We start from the raw sequence: 19,371 nt of genomic DNA on the forward strand, positions 1-19,371 counted from the left end.
TAAGTACTTGATTTTCCTATATCCGGCCCGCCGACTGGAGAAGTTGCCCGCCCCTGGCCTAGGCGATGTAAAGAGGAGGCATGCACACTGAATGAAAGTAAAGAAGATAGTATAGAAGAAGAATGCGACAAGAAATAGGGCGGCATGTCATGGGAAGCGAGATCGATAGGTCAGTCGTGGTCCGGTAATCTTGAGGATGGACTGTATTTATTTAGTAGTAATTGCTTGTATTTCGACTTGAATGTGGACATGCTCGTCGACTGTCGGATGGCCGGCGGGATACTGTTCCACACATCAGGTCCGGCGTATTTGATGGAGCGATGATCTTTTCGGTCGATCATATGATATTTGGACGACGTGGACGCGCGTGTGTTGTACTTGTGCGCCTTTGATGTTGTTTTGATGTGATGTTTTGAAACGATGAAAATATTTATAAACCTGATTGATTGATGTTATTCTTTCTTCGTCGGTCCTTTTTTACAAGCTATTTCTTTTTCTCTCTCGGGTATTTTTTTCTGTTTTTTTGCCGCCGCAAGAACAACGACAAGGGGACGAGGAGCCCAGAATAACCTCCGACGGAGGGTATCGTACCCGAGCTGCCTGCTTGGATGGCGCCGGCGCTCACCACTGCGCTATCTCCTCCCGCGTATCCGAGATAGCAGTGGTCTTGCTATGTAAAAACCGTGGTACAATCAGAACATTTTCGCTTGCTCTTCTCTTTTCAGTGTATCTCAATTTTGAATAGACAAGAATGTATTATAGAAGTGATTATGATGAATAATCATGCAACGACAACGTCCCAAGATCACTGACCAGTGACCATGATCAGCCAAGTTTCCAACGTGATTACTCGACCGTGTATGTATTGCGAAATACCCGCTCAGTTGTCGCTTTCGTGATTGTTTTGTTTACAAGGAATTTTAAAGACTTTTGCCTTGGGCTGTGCGTTTCGTTAACCCGTTAACAGATTATATTTGTTGTGGCATGTTTGTACATTTATGTGAGATTTCAAATTTGTAATAAATACCATACAACTGAAGTGTATTCCGCTAAAGAGACAAGAATTGGGCCATTCTTGATACTGCATCATGGATAAAGCAATGGTGTGTCTACTCTCTTGCGTGCTCGCACCATCAACACTGGGAAAACGACTTGTCCAAACGAATCTCATATGGAGACATGGTGATAGGTCGTCTGGATACACTTATCCTAATGATCCGTACCAAGATTTTTGGAAAAATGGTCCTTATCAACTAACAGAAAAGGGGATGGCGCAAGCATATGATTTGGGTATATTTTTAAGAGGGAAATACGGACACATGTTGAGTGATTTTTATCGAAAAGACGAAATATATGTGAAAAGCACGGACTTAGATCGTACAAAAATGACTGCACAGTGTGTCATTGCTGGCTTATATTCCCCAAAAGGATACCACACTTGGAATTCTAAAAACACTCCGTGGGTACCATTTCCTCTAGACATTACCGAAAAGTCGAGAGACTGGTTAATACAAATTCAACAAGACCCAGAAAAGAACTGTCCCAAATGTGACGTATTATTAGCGGACATACATAAGTCATCAGAACGTTTCCAAACACTTAGTGCCAAATATTCCACTTTTTTCGATAGAGTGCAAAAATTTACGGGCAGCGAAACGCCCTACAGTGTCTTCAATATTATCAATGTTTTCGATAATATCAACTGTTTGCGGGAGCATGGCCATCTTCTGCCGGATTGGGCAGATGATTCGATACTGTACGAGCTGGACTTGCTGTCCGGAATTTCAATGGGAGTTCGTTTTGTGGACATTGAAGGTGTTCATACAAAATCTTTATCAAAATTGCGAATTGGAGTCATTTTAGAAAACATGATTAAAAATATGAAGAAACGTATGCAACAAGAGACTTCGTACTCACTGATTGGATACTCTGCTCACGATTCCACACTCAGTGCTCTGCTCATCTCATTGGGAGCATACAACTGGCTGCTTCCTCCTTATTCATCATGCGTGATGATCGACTTATATGAGCAAAATGGAAATGAATACTTTGTTGAGTTTTGGTACCGAAACGACAGTTCTACAGATCCTTACCCTCTCAGTTTTTACGACTGTGGTCACAAATGTTCGTTTGAGAAGTTTGTGTCAGTAGCTGCCACTGTTACGACGGATGAAACAACTCCACTACGCTGTGATATTTTAGAAAAGTCAAATAGTGATTATCGTTACCTTGTGTACTTTTTATTTGCGTCGCTAATTCTGTATCTTGCTATTTCGCGTAGACGGCACTATTTAAGACAATGGTAACTGTTTCATTGTTATGTGTTATTGAATGGTTGAACGCACTTGACTTGCCAAGCTCCAAGATATAATACTGTTCCGATTAATAATTGCTTGCTGTATTTTTTGGGAATAAACACAATTATTACATTGGCAAAGATCCCTACTGATGAGCTGAATGTGTCTTTCAGATGATTAACAATTACTTGGATCATTTGTGATGAATGCAATGTGTGATGTGACTATCAGAAATGATTACGTGCCTATTTATATATACTTGGAAGATACTTGTTGTGGATGCCCATGTTTTAGTGCAAGGCAATGTGATATGGCGGCATGGAGATCGTTCACCTCAGTACACATATCCAAACGATCCCTACAAGAATTTGTGGACAGACGGACCATACCAGCTTACTGAAACCGGAAAATATCAGATGTACGAACTTGGGCTGTATCTGAAGTCGAAATATGGCCACCTTCTAAGCAAATGTTACCGAAGTGACGAAATACACATAAAAAGCACGGATTTGGACCGGTCAAAAATGTCAGCGCAATGCGTTGCCGCTGCTTTATATTCTCCTGATAATGTTACAGAATGGAAAGGTATTAACACACCTTGGATACCTTTTCCACTACATACCACAGAAGCGTCTCAAGACTGGTTCGCGAAAATGTACCAAAACCCTGTGATAGGCTGCCCGGAATTTCATCGTTATCTTGAATCCTTACAGGTTGATGAATTCAATGCCATTGACAAAAATTATGCAACAGAGTTCAGCTATATTACTAGAATGAGTGGTGTCATGGAGGAATTTAACTTCAAAAACTATTTCCTCATGCATGATAATTTGCTATGTCTTCAGGCCAATAACTACTCTTTACCGGCCTGGGTTGATGATCAGCTCATGAAAACTCTCGGTCAACTCTCTGCCTTGTATGTCGCGTCTAGATTTACTGATCTAGGAATGAAGCATGTGAAGCCATTGTCAAAATTACGAACAGGTGTAATCCTTGAGCATGTAATTGACAATATGAAAAAGTGGATTCACGGAGAGCACAGATTGTCTTTCATCGGATATTCTGGTCACGATTGGTCCATCGCAGCTATACTAATATCAATGGGAGCTTACAATTGGATTGTCCCACCTTATGCATCGTGTGTCATGTTGGACTTGTACAAAGAATCCGATGGTACCTATGGCGTTGAATTTTGGTATAGAAATGATAGTGCCAGCAAACCAACCTCGTTTTCATTTTATGACTGCGGCCACAAGTGTTCTTTTGATAGATTCTTGCTTACCGCATCTTCTGTGTCAACGGATGGTGACACGGAATCATTATGCAATAACAGCAATTACATCGATCACAAACTTATTTCATTTGTACTCGTGTTTCTTACCAGTATTTTTTTCATGTCCCGTATTTCTTTCAAGTGACTATTGAGCTCTTATCAAAGCAATCATGGCCAATGACAATTTTACCCTACGATTTTTCATTTGTAATGAAATATCATCTGCGAGTCATTTGCAATACGGTTTACAAGCGATAGGAATCTTCATAACCTCAACACTCTTAATATTATCAATGATACGGTGCTTTGTTATAAAGATCCCAACTTTAAGAAACTACTCAGCCGGGAATTTCATGAAGTGTAGCCGTACTTTGTACCATGCTGATCGTGGGTTATTTCTTATTTGTGATCTTCTAGCTGAGAACTGCTGCTTTGTATTCAAGATTGAACTGGGAAGTAGACTTTTCACGCCACTCAAGTCAATGAAAAGAGTTATTGTTTTAAGGATCTCAACTTACATGAACTCGAAGAGCTGGGAAGTGGCATTTTCATGCAGTACGCCATGTTCACAAAGAAAAGATGACTCCTTATGACTGTAAACAATAACTCTGTGTCAGAGTACTCAGTATATATCTTCAGCGTGTCGCAGAGTTTTCCATCTCGTTTTCAAGTCTATTATGTGCAACCTGCTAAGCATACCAATCCTGCCTTATATAAATGATACCTATGCTCTCGTAATTATAAATCAAATTTCAATTAAAAATAGTATTGCAAAACAGTTGGATGATTGAAGGAAGGGTCATATATGAAAGATCAAATACAATACAAGATTACAACGCTCAGACATAGGACTCTTATGAAGCGGCAGTATGGAATACTGAGAAATACTGAGAAATATTTTAAGAACACATACACATGATAGGGTAGCGTAACCGGCTTGATTCATTTCACAACTGTGCAGAACAAGAACAGAATGAAATACTTCAAGACAGTAATAAGTAATGTAAATCCTCTCTACTACATCTGTCCGGCTTACCGTTTTTGGAGCAGAAAGCTAAGTGCACGAAATGGACTGCTACACAGGTTTTCAATTTGTGAGGTGGTGTATTATCATGTAGCCTCATCGTTGAGTATCTTTCGATACATATGCACTGGTGTCATTAGATCCTACGAAGTTTTGATCATCGTTCAAAAGCACGGAGTCGCAAACAGGAAAACTGTTACTGTAAAATGGTTGTCGGGATGAGCCCGAGTTTTCGCAAACACCGGGGCTAGATAATGAAGGTCTGTCTTCGTAGTTGCCACCAGTTTGAGAAAACCCGGCAACCGACCCATCAGAGTTCATCGAGAAGCTTGTATTAGATTGGAGGTAGGTCTGATTTACAAGTTCCACACGATTCTCTAATCCTTCCATCGTGTCCCCTCCAATCGCCGACGTTGTTTCGATTGTATCACTTGGGTCTTCACTTTCTGGCAATTCAGAGTATGATATTTCATCAACTTTTTCACGCGTCTGCGGTTCACTTCGGCTGCTTGTGTTGCGATTAAATAGATGAGCAAGGTGGTTGGTCTGCGAAATAAAAGGTAATTCAGATTTCTGTCTAGGTAAGTATGACGGGAAATAACTTTCCATGCATGTAGTTAAGAATGCAGTTGACGGGTTCTGCACCAGCAAACAGTGACTAAAAACTTATTGGATTCACACTTACCCCGACATAACATCTGCGAATGTAATGTCACAACCACACACTAGTTATGTTGGCTGTTGCGAGTGAATTTGGCATTGGAAATACAATGACTATTATTATTATGAAAACAATGCCTGAATATTCAATAAGTTAATTCGGAAATGAATATTTCACTGAATATGAACGTGATACGCGGTATAGGCCTACAGCATTTGGTAGGTATGTATTAATGTGTTCAGACTAGGATTTAGGGTCAGCGGTCAGTAGTAAGGCTAAGCTTAAAATTTGAGTTTTGGTTGCGGAAGCTATGGTATGGATGAGGGGACGCCATTCACTGGTAAACATGTCTTTCACATTCATGACAATAAGATGGTGACACACGTAGTAGGCTACTCGTATTTTAGCTATTCAACTTAATATGATATTTACACCAGAATTTCTCAGAACAGATGTAGAAAAACTAAGCCTACACAAGTACAAGCTCCAGAAAGTGTAAATAAAGTATAGTTAAACAAAGTCAATTTGAGTACGAATACTAAGAAAACTGTTTTTTAGAAACATGAAATTCTGAAAACAATATGAAATACTTAGTCATTTCCTGAAAATCATGAGTACGGTAAAGTAATTTCCGGCGGTAGTTTACCTAATTGACAATACTACCTCCTCAGATGAAATGGGATGGCCACCACTCACAGAATAAACGGAAGAGGATAACTCATCCTTGTTCGTAGTCTATGGCAACTGGCAAGTATGTCGAGACTGGAAAGTTTCTATGATTTAAGGGAATTCAGACATACGGAAAATGATCTGCTGCAGCAAATGTACTAGGCCTATCATTATTATTGGAGCAACCATTAGTTTCATTTCATAAAGAAATTCGATTTAGACCAGATTTGTGGCTGAAACCTACACTACACACCGACAGATTTTGATCCATCATATTTACCAATTGCGATAAACAACAAATATTTAATGTTCTCTAATAGATCCTGGTTAAAAAAAACATGATTCCGATACGTTGGCATTGCTGGTGTATGTGACTGGGGTATTTTTTCTCGATGCGCTCATAACCAAACCAGTGGTTCCCAATCAAAATGCAAAAAAAGCTACTAAGCTTTTACGGTTTGGGTTTTGTGAAGTAGAATGTTGTTTTGGGATAACTTCATATCGCTTTTACCAGTGAAACTATCATACTAAAAGCGCGAAACACCTCATGTGTGACAATAACTGAATATAATTTCAAAGATTGTACTTTTGTGTAGTGACATTAGTTATTTTGATAGTAGCCACCTCCGATTACCTGCCGAAAGCATGCGACCCCTTGACATTAACTATTTGAAACTACTTGAGTATTTATTCATGCTTTTTCCTTTCTACTTGCGTTTGATGTAGTTTTGAAATATCATTGACATATCGCTAGTTCTAATTGAGCAGCAACGCTGACTACCAACTCTGCCAACACAGAACGTTGTCAGGGATTTATCACAGTTCTTGATCATAAGATGCCAAGTTTTTTTGGATACAGTGTAACTAGCATCACTTAGTTTATAGTCCCATAAAAGCCTGAAATCTCACAGTGGCCAGAAAGTAATGTAATGACTTTATTGCGACTATATTGCGAGTAGCATTTATATACCACTGGGCTTAGTTTGCAAGGACAGGACTATTTGGCATTGGGACATATCAATATTGAAGAGGTGACAATAAATCGTAGAGGTGACAATAAATCGTGTGAAGAGTGAATAAAAATTTCAAGTTAACTAAACCTGCTGAGAAATATTCTACTCTATGGTAATATAGGAAGATCTACAAAAAAATGTGGCTGGCCCCCCGGCTACACTGATGTCGGAACTGATACTTTAACAAAATCAGAAATTTTGCGGTAAGACTAATCAAATTTTTAGTTGACCTCGCATATTCACAATATGTTAACCTGGGCAATATAACTAATTTTAACAATTGCCTCGCGGGCCACCCAAAAACTTCACACCGGCCACGGGTTGGCCACTCCAGACCCATATTGAAATCGATCATACAAAGATCTCACCGTAAACTGGTCAACACTCGTTTTCAAAGTTTTCTTCTTGTGCTCCAGTTTCTTTTTCCCCTCTTTGAAGGTATACACAAGAGCAACCACTGCAACCATTGCAATGACTAGCACGGTGACAATCAAGACAATTTTCTTTGTTGTATCTTCCACTTCTACTGGCGGATTGCTGTTAAAACACAAGGATTCAAGTCGTTATAAATATAGAAAAGGAACTGCAACATCATACCATAGCAACTCATTGTCTCCTTTCCAATCTTCTGGATGAGTAGATTTCAATGTATCCAGGTCGGTAGATGTGTTATTGTAATGAGTAAAGACAGCGTAGTACCAAATCGACTCTTCATGACCTTCAATGCAATTATCTGAATTGAAAAAATAATATTGACCTATTAAATCGTGATGTCCAAAGACTTATTTACATGGAACTTTAATTAGAAATGCGCTAGATATTACGAGCATTTTTATTCAGTCAGCATGTTGCTTGTGGGCCTAATCAGGTATGCATGTTTGACATCTTTGCCTGAAGTGGATGGAGATTTACTTAAAAATTCCAATTGCTCTTGTGTAATCATACATTTCAATGGTGATCATACCTTGCAATATGAGCAAAATCAATTAGATTTTTAAAATGCAGGCTAAAGAGAACCACGGTTATACAAAGATAAAAAGCCAAAGCTTAACACTAGAACGATTAAGTGGCTTTTTTGACGTATTTTCATTTTTGAAGAGCTGGCATTCAGTCAAATCTTACGCTGTTCGGCTAAAACTTCTTGACTTTTATTTATTTTATGTAGGCCACCTTACCTATGATTTTCATCACTCATCTAGTACAAATAAAAAAGTTATACACAGAACTACCGAGTGGCTTTTTTGACGCATTACAGTTTTTCTACCTTCAGGCATCGCAGTTTCATATTATTGAAAGTGGTTATGTATCTGATAAACGCAGAAAAGCCGTTTGTAACAACAGAACTTTGTTAATATCGACTTGGTCTAACTGTATTAGCAACAACATCCCCTGTAATAGAAGGCCCCGGATCTTCCTCGTTCTGAGTCCCCAAAGCTCTGTAATATTATATTTCTGAAGCTCAGCGTGTTACAGGACATGACATTTATTATGTATTATGACATGTATTGTCCATACTAATATACTAGGGTTGTGCAAGGGCAAAGGGCCTTTGCTCCGGTCTACGAGATGGATCTTCGGGGGAAGAGTGAGCTGAATCTAGTGAATGCATATGAGGACTGAGGGCATGGGTGCATTATGTTTAGTCAGGCCCTCTCGAAGAACAGGTTTATGGGAGTCATGAGCTTTCTATTGACATAAGGAGTAAAAAAAAGGTGTGGACTCGATAAAGATAATATTGTTCTCGTTCATTACATGGTCGAAATGCCAGCAAATAATTGGGGTAAAATATCAGATGGTGGACGCTGCTGCTACCAAGTATCTGTACAAGGGCGTCTCATATTTAGGCAAGTATAGGATAGGACACCTCTTCCATAATATATACATTTGCCAAGCATAGTAATGTGAAGAGTCTGATGTAATCCATCTCGAAACAATGTTACGTGAATGTGGCTGCATACGCTTGGAGAAGCAAACGAAGTCCCAGTTGACATTATTGTCAAAAGTTGCTTGAAGCTACCCAGGACCAGAAGGAACATAGGCAGCTTCGTGTAGCCACACTTTTCAAAGCTATCATCTTGTTGATAAGCGTAACGGCGAGATGCCAGTGTAGAGATCAAAGTTGTACACATATATATTGAGTTCACTCCTACCGGAGGTAACTGTTTCCTTCAGAAACAACACACACAAGAAACCAGTGACGGTTAAATGTTATAACGAAACAAAACCAGGAGGATATTATTGGTCAGGTTGCAAGGCAGTATTCTATGAGAGTACCAACAAGTCGACGATGGTCCGTGCATGTTTTCTTAGAATGTGAATGATCTTCTACTTGCCAAAATGCCGATGCTAAAAAAATATGCAAATCGAGGATTAGTTGCGAAATCGTATAATGCAAATTTTATCTGATAAGCATTATGATATGTCAGCAATAACCAACAATGATGATGTGGCCAAAGCGGATCTGGAACCTACTCTAAATTTTTAAAGAACGTGCTCAAATACCAAATGCGCACCAGAGCAACACTTATATGTTACACCAAAAAACGGCGATTTGTTTTATAAGTGTTGATCTGAGGTGTCTGTAAAATATTGCAAGTAGTGGTGAGCGCAATAAACAATGGTTTCTGATGCCGTTTGTTGAGATTTGTGCTGATTTTTAGCTCCGGTAGATGCATTTAATCGAAGAAAATTCAACATGCGTCAAAAAAGCCACAAGGTAGTTCTAGGTAGTTCGAAGTTACGATAGTTCTAGTGTTAATAAGATTACAAATAAAATTATAGCTACAAAGTTACCGAACTCGCGAAAACTTGGAAATGTAATCGAGCTCAGTTCATATCAAATTAGAATTCGTTCTCATAAGCACGAACATGGCAAACGTCTATGCAGAGAGCTTGGCTCGTTTTGCACTCTACAGTTATCAGCAGCATTTTCAATCACACCAGAAATTAAATTACAATTTGATGTAGAACATAGAATCATTTCAAAAATTTAGTCTAATTTAGTCTAATAAGACAGAGAATTATCTAGTTGTCCAAGTCTGCTGCAAAGTGCCAGCCTGCCAATGCTGCAACGCACATTGATTGCTATAAAAGAATGTGATTATAAAGAATATTCCGATATGTATGTTGAATGATGGAACTTACTTCTAAATTGTTTTCCGTGTTCAGAATCATGTTCTATATCATAACAATCCGAATTAAACGGCTCAGGGTCACAGTGTATCAGGCTTGGTGTGCAATTTTTAGTGACATATGTCTGGTTGTTTACGGTGCAGTTCAATATGCCGTACTCCGGAGAAGTGCACGTGTAGTTGAGAGGTCGAGAGCCATCACTGCATTTGAAATTGTCTTCCGTAAATGCGCAGACTTCATAAAAAGAACACAGTGTCGTGTATTCATGCGCGGAATTATCGTTCATGGGGATACTCAAATTGCCAACTTTAGAAGAATTAATACACGAGTTTCGATCCTGTGCAACAGCTTTCTCTTTAAGACAGTTCCACTCCAAGTGATCAGTCACGTTACAAAACTGTTCCTGGTAATTCAAGTCTTTGCATGTTACGTGCGTTGAGTTCTCCCATCTTTCTTCATCTGTTGCAGCGATTACAATGGAATGAGCCAAACAAACAATCACTGTCAGATCCCACAGAAATGTGGCAGATGCCATTACAGATGATCATGTAAGCAGTAAAAGCTGGCAAACAACAGAGCAGCTAGTTTTGTGGTGAAACTATAAGGTAATAATACGGTGTTCCGAAATGCACTTGGGGTTAAAGTTGATTAGATTGAATGAATAAATGAGTAAATAAAACTCGTAAAAGAGAAGCAAACGAGTGAAAAGTGACAACTAGACTGCAGTTGAATTAAATGGATACAAGAGATAGAGAGAACTTATATCAGCGGCTTTCTATCACAAATACCGTAAATCAAATATGGAATAAACATTTTTAAAGACATAAAAGAATGGATAAGATGCAGTAAAAGAACTGTGGTACATAAACTAATGAGATATACAGTAGGCCTATATATTAGTAGGGAGATATGCATAATGCTAAGTTCTAAAAAATCGAAATAAAGCTTCGCCGAAGTGTCGGGTGATCACCAAGTCGCCTGCTACTATTAGGAGTGATTTATTATATATTACGGACATTCAAGGTATTACAATGAATACTGAATATAATCGTGATGGTGTATTGCAAAGGAAGTATTCATAATGTCGTATGGACACAAGGCAGCTTATATTATCGTAATAAACGGCTCTCTTCAACACTACAATATTTACCAAAGTTGTGACAACTATCATGTTCCAGCATCCATGAATCATAGCTAAGCACGCTGAACTAACTTGGCTAGGCTGCAATGGTAACCTATTGCGATAGTAAACCTATTCAATGTTATGAACACACGAAGGCCTCGGCAAGGTACGTACGTACGAACCAACCGTCTCGCATCCGTCTTCACACAGTGAATGTTGTTTAGCATATTTAAAGATAAGCATGCGCCTTTCTCCTTACTAATGCAGTGAGGAGCAAGAATTTTACGGTGCATTGCTAGTAATATATCATCGTAGTATTGGAAAATCGATATGGCCTATGTGAGTCAGAAAAGCGCGCGTCTGTTCTGTAGTCAACTCTCGATAAGAAGTTGATTAGTGGCGCTGCGAAAATGATGCAGAAGTAGGAAAATTGCGGAAAATTTACCAAGAAATGTAAGGCAACAAAACTACAGTCCACGACCGCAATATTTAACGATAATACGATATGTTCACCCCATTATATTATCATGGCGAAAAGGCGGGGCGAGGTCATTCAAGCGATAGGGCCGATTTCATGTCCGTTCCATAAACAAGAGATCTAAAATGGGGAAACACCTAAATATTTCCAAGACTCCCACGCCTTCGGATATTTGCATGAACCGTGGCCGATGATAGCGGGACCAAATACTGCAAATAGGATCACTCTCCGAATGAAGGCATCGGTATTTGTCTACCTATTTGGTTCCAGTGGTATTTGTAACTTTAACTAGATGAGCGTTGCGTTGTTTCCCTGTAATCTTTCTATTGATATCTTATGAACCCTATGTTGAAGCATAGCATTTAGCCATTAGACTTTGAACGTTTGCACAATTTGTGCATGATTTTGTATATAGCTGTACAGAGTGTACAGTACAGTGTATCGTAGTACATAATGAATTATTTAGATCGAATTAAATGCTAATGCATACAACCCTATTTTTTCCTTTAGCTCATAACAATTATAGTTACATTATGAATGGCGGCCTCTTGCCTAGACACCGTCTTCATCCTTTTAGCTACGTCGACATTCATTTTATCAAAGCTTAGCAACAATAACTGGGACTGCGAAACAAAATCTGTTCACTGGAATGAGGATGATCACCACAGTCTTACATCACAGTGCGGTGAGATCAAAATGTCATACAGCAATCAAGAAACGCATTGCGCCATCCAGAATGCGACTATATTTCGATGCATGACTGAACGAGCCCAGATGCACGATGAAGCGTCATGTTCTTGCTACATTGGAAACACCACGTTCCCCCACTTTTGCTTATACGCTGAGGTTTGCGCTTTTGTTGACCCTGAATTTCAATGCGGCAAAGACTACTCCTGTAATGTTTCTGAATATGGAAAGATGAATTGTATCACCCCAGGGGGTGAGACTTATAAAAACGATTGCACAAGAGGCATAATCTCTTGCCCAAAATCAAATTGCTATGTCCACTCATTCACTGATGATTTTTACAAGTATTACAGCGGTGAGTAATGATTCTACTATGGTTGATGAGTATACTGAAAATTATGGTTTCGATAGTATTTTCCATTGTGAAATCCTTGAAACCTCAATTGCTCGTATCACAGCATACGAAACCCACTGTATTGTCAAAAATTGCAATCAAATTGGTATGGTCGAAAAAATTATAAATTTTCCTGTAATGTAATGTCTGAACTATCTGCATAATTCACACTCTTATGAAGTCTTAATGAGTAGTGGTCGAAAACTCGACTCTTGAACCCTAATACTTGATTACGAATGATATAATTCATACTTACATCATATGCAGGGTTGTAACCAAGTCACAAGGCTCCGAGTCACAAGTCAATCTCACTTTTATATTTTTGACTCGAGTCATTTTCAATTCCCACCGAGTCAGGTCCGAGTCCAAGTCAGTGAACAGAGGATCGAGTCCGAGTCATGGTAATATGACTCGAGTCCGAGTCCAAGTCATTGTGTTAACTGCTCAGTTTCCAGTTAAAGTCTTCCTAAACCCACTTTTTTAACTCTGTTTGGTGATATTGAATGGCTCGCATTTATAATATATAAATTTTCCTCACATTTAGCAGTTTCTGGTCGCATTTTCAAGCACCAGTGCCAACAAACGAAATCCCAATAGTGTGTTGGCTTCAAAATTACAATGAAATGTCGGTCTTGGCCGTCTGAATCTCGAGTCAATGACTTGCTTCGAGTCATGCGCAATGACTGAGTCCAAGTCGAGTCAATACACAGATTGACTCGAGTCATTTCCGTATTTTGAGAAAATGACTCGAGTCGAGTCATCTGAAAATCGTGACTCGAGTCAAGTCATGACTCGAGTCATTACAACCCTGATCATATGGCAAAAGTGGTTATCGACACCACTCCGATTGGTGTTAAATAATAGTCTAGCATAATGTTTAAATCAACTGAACTATGGCAGTAGAGAGTAGGCTATATCTGAAGAGTGTATCATTCATTCATTCATCACCTGTGATGTTCCAGGACGGTAGGCCTTATTGTTCAGCTCAATGGACTAGGAATTTCAAGAGTTTTAGACTGTAATTCTCAAACTATTTCGACTCATCGCTCTTTTATCAAGCTCGACATATCTTTATCGTCCACTCAAAATCTCGAGGTCATCAGTAACAAAGTACTTCTACTTTTCTGTAGTACACGAGTCAAGTTTATCCACTTGTTTCAGTTACTGAAGTAGTTTTGTTTCTGCGTCACCTTCAACAGTTTTTTGATGCTGAAATACTAATTTTTTTTGGCAACTGGAAAGTAGTTTTTGGATTCACCTCAACAATGCGTTGCTGCGAAGTTGAAAGAATTCATAAATAAATTCAATTGAAGTAACATGAAGCAAATTTCCCCAATCTTATTCCTTTTCACCTTTAGCAGGCTAGGACGAGTTGAGCATTGAGCCACAAATTATCAAAATCTGCCGATTGAACTTGACAAGAAACCACACTGCTAATTAAATAAAATTTCATCCTTTGTTATTTTTGGCCAATTTTATTCTCAAAACCATCCCCCAGGGTGCAATAGTGCCCACTTTGTGAACCACCAGTTTAATACGTAGTAAGATTGTGATACAATGAAAAGATAGGACAATGTTGAAAAGTTATTAATGTAAAGACAGTTGGACACTGAATGAAGAGTCAGAACGTGGTTTATAACTTGTACTTTATTTGGTTTCAGATAAATGCCGCAGCACATATGAAGACATATTTGGGAAAAACCAGATTGTTTACTATATCGACAAAGTATTGTTTAATAAAATCAATGATACTTTTGGGCATGTACAGGCCATGCAACCTCTTGGATACGATAATCCCTGGTATGTAGTTTTCTTATATTATTATTTCTAATGAATTAATGTCTTGTAAAACTGAGAGTATTTTGAGTTTACATTTGAAAAACAGGTTCTTATTATCTAGCTAAAATGAATGGTACATAGCCTATAGCTGATTAACACCAGTGGACACTAGTCAGCCCTCTAGTTCACCGGACCACGACCTGACATCTCGCCTTCCGACACATGCCACCTCTTTTTGTCGCCTGTCCTTTTATATTATCTTAGCTGTTACTTTTCATTAAGTGTGCATGCCTCCCCACCTAGGCCAGGTGGGTATCTGATCTTGACTACTCCCAGTCGTTTCGATACCTTCCTATTTTTCATTTTATCACAAGTCTTGTTGTTTACTACACAAGAAATTGAATTGAACTTGGTACAAATAAATTGTACAAATTTTGTCTATATTTCTATGTTGTCAGGTCATTGATGTAAGAAGTCAACCAGCATAAACTTTGTGCGGGGGGGGGGGGGGAGATTCAGTTCATATCAGTAATCGTTTTTGTATCAATTCATCTACTGCTAATAACTAGGGCTGGGCAAAATCGAGTACCGGAGTGATTCGATTCTGAATCACGAAATATGCTTCGAGTCGAGTAATCGAGTATCGCTCATTATAACATCATAACAGAATGTAATACGTCAAAGTTCAAATATGTACCGTTTGTGTCACCACAAAGAATATAATGCCTGGTATCCATCTCATAAATGATACTTGGGTATTTTAAGACCGTACGGATTTCATTCCACTTGGTGACAATGTTGTGGGATGATCATGGCTATGGAAATGTGCTACGTCCAATAGCCTTCGTGGCTTTGTACTATATGTTTCGTATGCTACAATACCGCCAATCAAGGTTTCGTATGCTACAATACCGCCAATCAAGGTTTCAAGGCTCCGTCAGTGAAAATTAGTATCGACACTATAATTCTGGTCGATAAATTAACTTTCAGTGACGAGACGCGTATAATTTCAGTACTCGAAAAAATTGTATTTTACTACTCGACTCGAATCATTGTGCCCAGCCCCACTAATAACTCTCTCAAAAGAAGATATTTTTTTTTATTTATAGAAAAGTAGTACGGTAGCAGTGAATAAATGTCACCAATGCCTTGTCACGTTACAGTGCCCATGGCCTGTACATTTCAAAAAGACAATATTTTCGTCACGAATTATTTTGCCCAATATTTTATACAGCAAATTACCAATCCAGCCATCACCACGTCCGTCGACATCTCGGTCATTATGGGCTGTACCATTTGCTGTTGTCTTGTCGTTGATACTGATGGTTATCATACCATTCTGTCTGCGAAAAGTTCGGAAAAAGAGAGCAAAGACAAGTGTCCGGTGGAGAAGTATTGTCACAAGTACCTCGGTGAGCATTAATAAAAGTATGCCTTATATATAAGCCAATGTCTTGGAGTGTAGTGTCTTCTACTGATGAAGAATTGTAAGCTTTTGCACCTAATCGGATGGGCAACAAATTCGATAACCAATTTTGTTGTTATTCTGTTACTCTCTCTCAAATCTTATGACTAATATAAATACAATAATCGCTGTAAAGAATATCGACCTACTGCAAACTGACTAGTGCACACGGAAGTTCACGAATACTAATACTAACATCGATGGAAGATATATGCATGTTTAAAGTTTTGTTACTCATCAACAGTTCCGTATTCAAGGGCTGGTTTTGCCTAAAAAACTAAAATTGTTATGAAGAAGTAGTATAAAATCATAACCACTAGAGTAAGTGGTGCAAGAGGCGAAACCTACTTGGAGTAATCGTTACTGACCTCTGTTTACGAATCACCATTTCTTTCAACATATCAAACATCTCCCTATTCACATTGTTTGAAGTTGCAGACTCCTGGTGACGGCCTCTATGCATTGGGCACCCTGAAGTATGCCCAGTACAAGCTAATTTCAAACCATACAATATCTCTGCGGTAGTCAAGACAGACTTGTGATTGTGCCTCTTTTCCTAGGAGTACATCACAAGGCTAATGGAAAATGGAGAGACTGAACGGGACAGTGGGGAGAATCCTGACGTGGTGGAAGATGTGTTTCCCATTGTGCCGGACACCTTCGTCCATCCGCAGCCTACTGCTAGCCCCAATGTTTACGTCATAAAAAATCAACCACGCCACCCAACCAGTAATGAAGCGGACAGCAATCCTGCCGATATATATGATCAAAACTCCAGTGAGACTCGAGTAAACAACTCACAAATATGTCAACACTCTGGACATGATGGGAACGTTATGGTATCTGGCATTCTAGACCAGCCCCAAGTTTCCGAAATTGCCTCCCGAGAGGTTTGTGATGATGCCAGATCAGTATCTGCCTTGGATTCTAGGATAGTTTTGGACTTACCCAACAGGGATGTTGGTGTATATGAAAATGTGACTTATGGTCACGCTCCGGTTGAGGATGCGTATATGCCAAAGAGCTGTTCAGAACCCAACAATATTGCTTGAAAAAGTTCAAACTGAAATTTAGGCATCTATCAAGTTACTATTATGAACGTCGGCCTGACATTTGTAATTGTACACTGAGTATCACCCAGTTCCTACCATACCCCAAGTTAGCTAAACCCCTACCAGCGCCAACTCTAATTCAAATGACCTTATCATCATATCACAAAATCCAACCGGGATGCTAGCAACCCCAACAGATTGTTTGATGGCGTGGAAGGTTATGACTGTTGATGAGAGAATTCAAATTTATGAAATGCGGTCAATATATAGAAAAACGCTTGAATTGGAGGTAAATCGCACAGAGCGCGAAATTTCGTTCGTTTGCACCCTCCTTCAGATGCTTTCACAATTTACCCCCCCCCCAAGTTGAGAACCACTCACTGCATTATAGTATCATTGCAACTATGCGCATTTTGTTCAATTATGTCTGTGAAACTACTTGATACTCTTTCTACAAATCGTTTCGACAACTGAAATGGGATCCGGTAGAGTAGGTTTTATATCGAAGACATGGACATTTCTGGTGCTGCCGAGAGGTTCAATATGCTTTGCAAAGAACCTTTGATGACTTGAAATTTGACTTGGAAATACAGGCGGGTAAGGCTACAGCCATGTAGTACGAGTACCATGTCGCTGTCCTTATTAGGCACTTAATCACACCGACCTGTGGTGATAAAACGTACATGCTTCACATGTTTGAAAAAGTAGAACTTTTTTCTTCAAAATGAAAGATCATTGCAACATTACATTAGTGATAAAACTGCGGCTGAGAAACATAATTCATCACTATTTTGTGTTTGTTGATTAGCGTAATAGATCAACGATTTTGAGCAAGTGTGCTTAGACACCTTCGAGACATTGTATTGATATATATTTGTAAAATATTGCGCCATCTTGCCACATGGTTATTGCACAATAGCGTTTGCATTTTTTTGTATTTCAACTTCCTTGACTGTTTCGTTCTTGGTATTTCCTCGACTGCGATTTCCTATTGATTTTTTCTCTCGAAGAGACGCAACCGATTTAGCCGAACCTATTTCTATTTTGTCGTTTCAAATACGAAAAACTTGCCACATCATGCAATGAATATGCGTTAATATCAAAATTCGTCTGCACTAGATCTACCTCAAGCTGTCTCGAATGAAGCTCATGATTTATAGCAGTGCTCTTACAGGATTTTGATCTAAATTCGGAGATTGGTTAAGGTAGTGTAGATCCGTAAGGTTTGACTGACTACAAAGTGATTGAAGGCGTCCAACTTCACAGATTTCTGGGCATTTCAAGATGAGATAAATGCAACGCCTAATATAGGATTCCTTCCTGAGCCTTTTTAAGAATTTTGGGGCTTTACGTCTCTACGTGACAGGTAGTTTCCAGGTGGTTGCTGGACCATTGGTAGAATCCTCCTTAAAAAACGATCTGAATTTGTTAAATTTCCTGTTGGAAAGCTGGCCGCAGTGACGGAAGCGTTTTTAGATTAGTGTGACATTTGCATCGCATATGCTATTAAAATTGTATACTTCCTGTAATATAGCAGCACGAATTCAGCTCTCAGCATGTCAGATGACCACTTTCGGCAGTTCATATAAATGCTTTTCACAACTACATACATACTTTAGTAATTTTCTAATCGAGCAAACTCTTATTTCGGTAGTTTTATATCAGGCTACCAATGACAGAAATCGATCTTACGTCAAATCTGCCACGTTCCACACTGATTAGGAAAATGATAACTGCGGTCTAATGACGGTATTAGATCCTCACCAAAATCACCCTTGAAGATGATTATGGGCCTTGTTCCATACAATTACATCTACATCTTTGTAAACGAGGCATTGTCACAGAGTTTCAGAGGTGGTCAGCAACGACGTTATTTCTAATTTTCAAAGTGCAAGTAGGTGTTGCGTACTTTGATATCTCACTCAAGTGGTTTTCATGCTACAATACTCCTACTTCTATACTTCAGTTGCCATTTTTTAAGCAAAATTAAGCCTATAAAACTCATTTCTTTACATACTTGAAATCGCTACTTCTGCTTGTACTTTAGAGCAGAAAGTTAAGACGGCACGTGACTTATTTGACAACCTCTGCTGCATTTTTCCATCATGACAATGTGTCTTGATGAAGCTGACCAATTGACTTTGGGTAACGATTTCAAATTCGTAAATGCTATTCTCGGATCATTATTTTGCAACAAAGTTTGCTGCTCTTCTTCGTCTTCATATCTACCATACTCATACAAGACTGGAACAAACCGGACAAGGTTATCTCAAAGGCTTGACCTCCGTCTAACCCCTGAGCCTGAACTGAGAACCTGGCTTCGA

The 19,371-nt window shown here is 39.0% G+C and overlaps 4 protein-coding genes across 6 annotated transcripts; 3 read left to right on the top strand and 1 right to left on the bottom strand.

Annotated features, from left to right (window-relative positions):
- The first annotated feature begins 851 nt into the window (after positions 1 to 851).
- On the top strand, positions 852 to 2,471 carry LOC145445283 (prostatic acid phosphatase-like). The gene has a single exon (XM_080323464.1). It carries the CDS (start codon positions 1,089 to 1,091, stop codon positions 2,304 to 2,306), a length of 1,218 nt encoding a protein of 405 aa, XP_080179590.1. The 5' UTR covers positions 852 to 1,088; the 3' UTR covers positions 2,307 to 2,471.
- Positions 2,472 to 2,522: 51 nt separating this feature from the next.
- On the top strand, positions 2,523 to 4,026 carry LOC145445284 (prostatic acid phosphatase-like). The gene has a single exon (XM_080323465.1). It carries the CDS (start codon positions 2,531 to 2,533, stop codon positions 3,713 to 3,715), a length of 1,185 nt encoding a protein of 394 aa, XP_080179591.1. The 5' UTR covers positions 2,523 to 2,530; the 3' UTR covers positions 3,716 to 4,026.
- A 294-nt stretch (positions 4,027 to 4,320) lies between these two features.
- On the bottom strand, positions 4,321 to 11,335 carry LOC145445282 (uncharacterized). 2 transcript variants are annotated; one of them, XM_080323463.1, is made up of 4 exons: positions 10,082 to 11,335; positions 7,535 to 7,655; positions 7,306 to 7,474; positions 4,321 to 5,140 (listed from the first exon to the last, which is right to left on the bottom strand). In XM_080323463.1, exons 1-4 carry the CDS (start codon positions 10,602 to 10,604, stop codon positions 4,691 to 4,693), a joined length of 1,263 nt encoding a protein of 420 aa, XP_080179589.1. In that variant the 5' UTR covers positions 10,605 to 11,335; the 3' UTR covers positions 4,321 to 4,690. The 2 variants fall into 2 exon arrangements, with proteins under 2 accessions (XP_080179589.1, XP_080179588.1); XM_080323462.1 differs by having other exon boundaries at positions 7,535 to 7,670.
- Positions 11,336 to 11,836: 501 nt separating this feature from the next.
- Positions 11,837 to 18,218, top strand: LOC145445281 (uncharacterized). 2 transcript variants are annotated; one of them, XM_080323460.1, is made up of 4 exons: positions 11,837 to 12,712; positions 14,413 to 14,551; positions 15,765 to 15,942; positions 16,556 to 18,218. In XM_080323460.1, the coding sequence occupies exons 1-4, from the start codon at positions 12,208 to 12,210 to the stop codon at positions 17,045 to 17,047; spliced, it is 1,314 nt and encodes a 437-aa protein (XP_080179586.1). In that variant the 5' UTR covers positions 11,837 to 12,207; the 3' UTR covers positions 17,048 to 18,218. The 2 variants fall into 2 exon arrangements, with proteins under 2 accessions (XP_080179586.1, XP_080179587.1); XM_080323461.1 differs by having other exon boundaries at positions 11,837 to 12,355.
- Positions 18,219 to 19,371: the final 1,153 nt, after the last annotated feature.

The sequence above is a fragment of the Botryllus schlosseri genome, chromosome 8 (assembly GCF_051294905.1).
Source record: "Botryllus schlosseri isolate E-star chromosome 8, Bs_hap1, whole genome shotgun sequence".
NCBI classification, from domain to species: domain Eukaryota; kingdom Metazoa; phylum Chordata; class Ascidiacea; order Stolidobranchia; family Styelidae; genus Botryllus; species Botryllus schlosseri.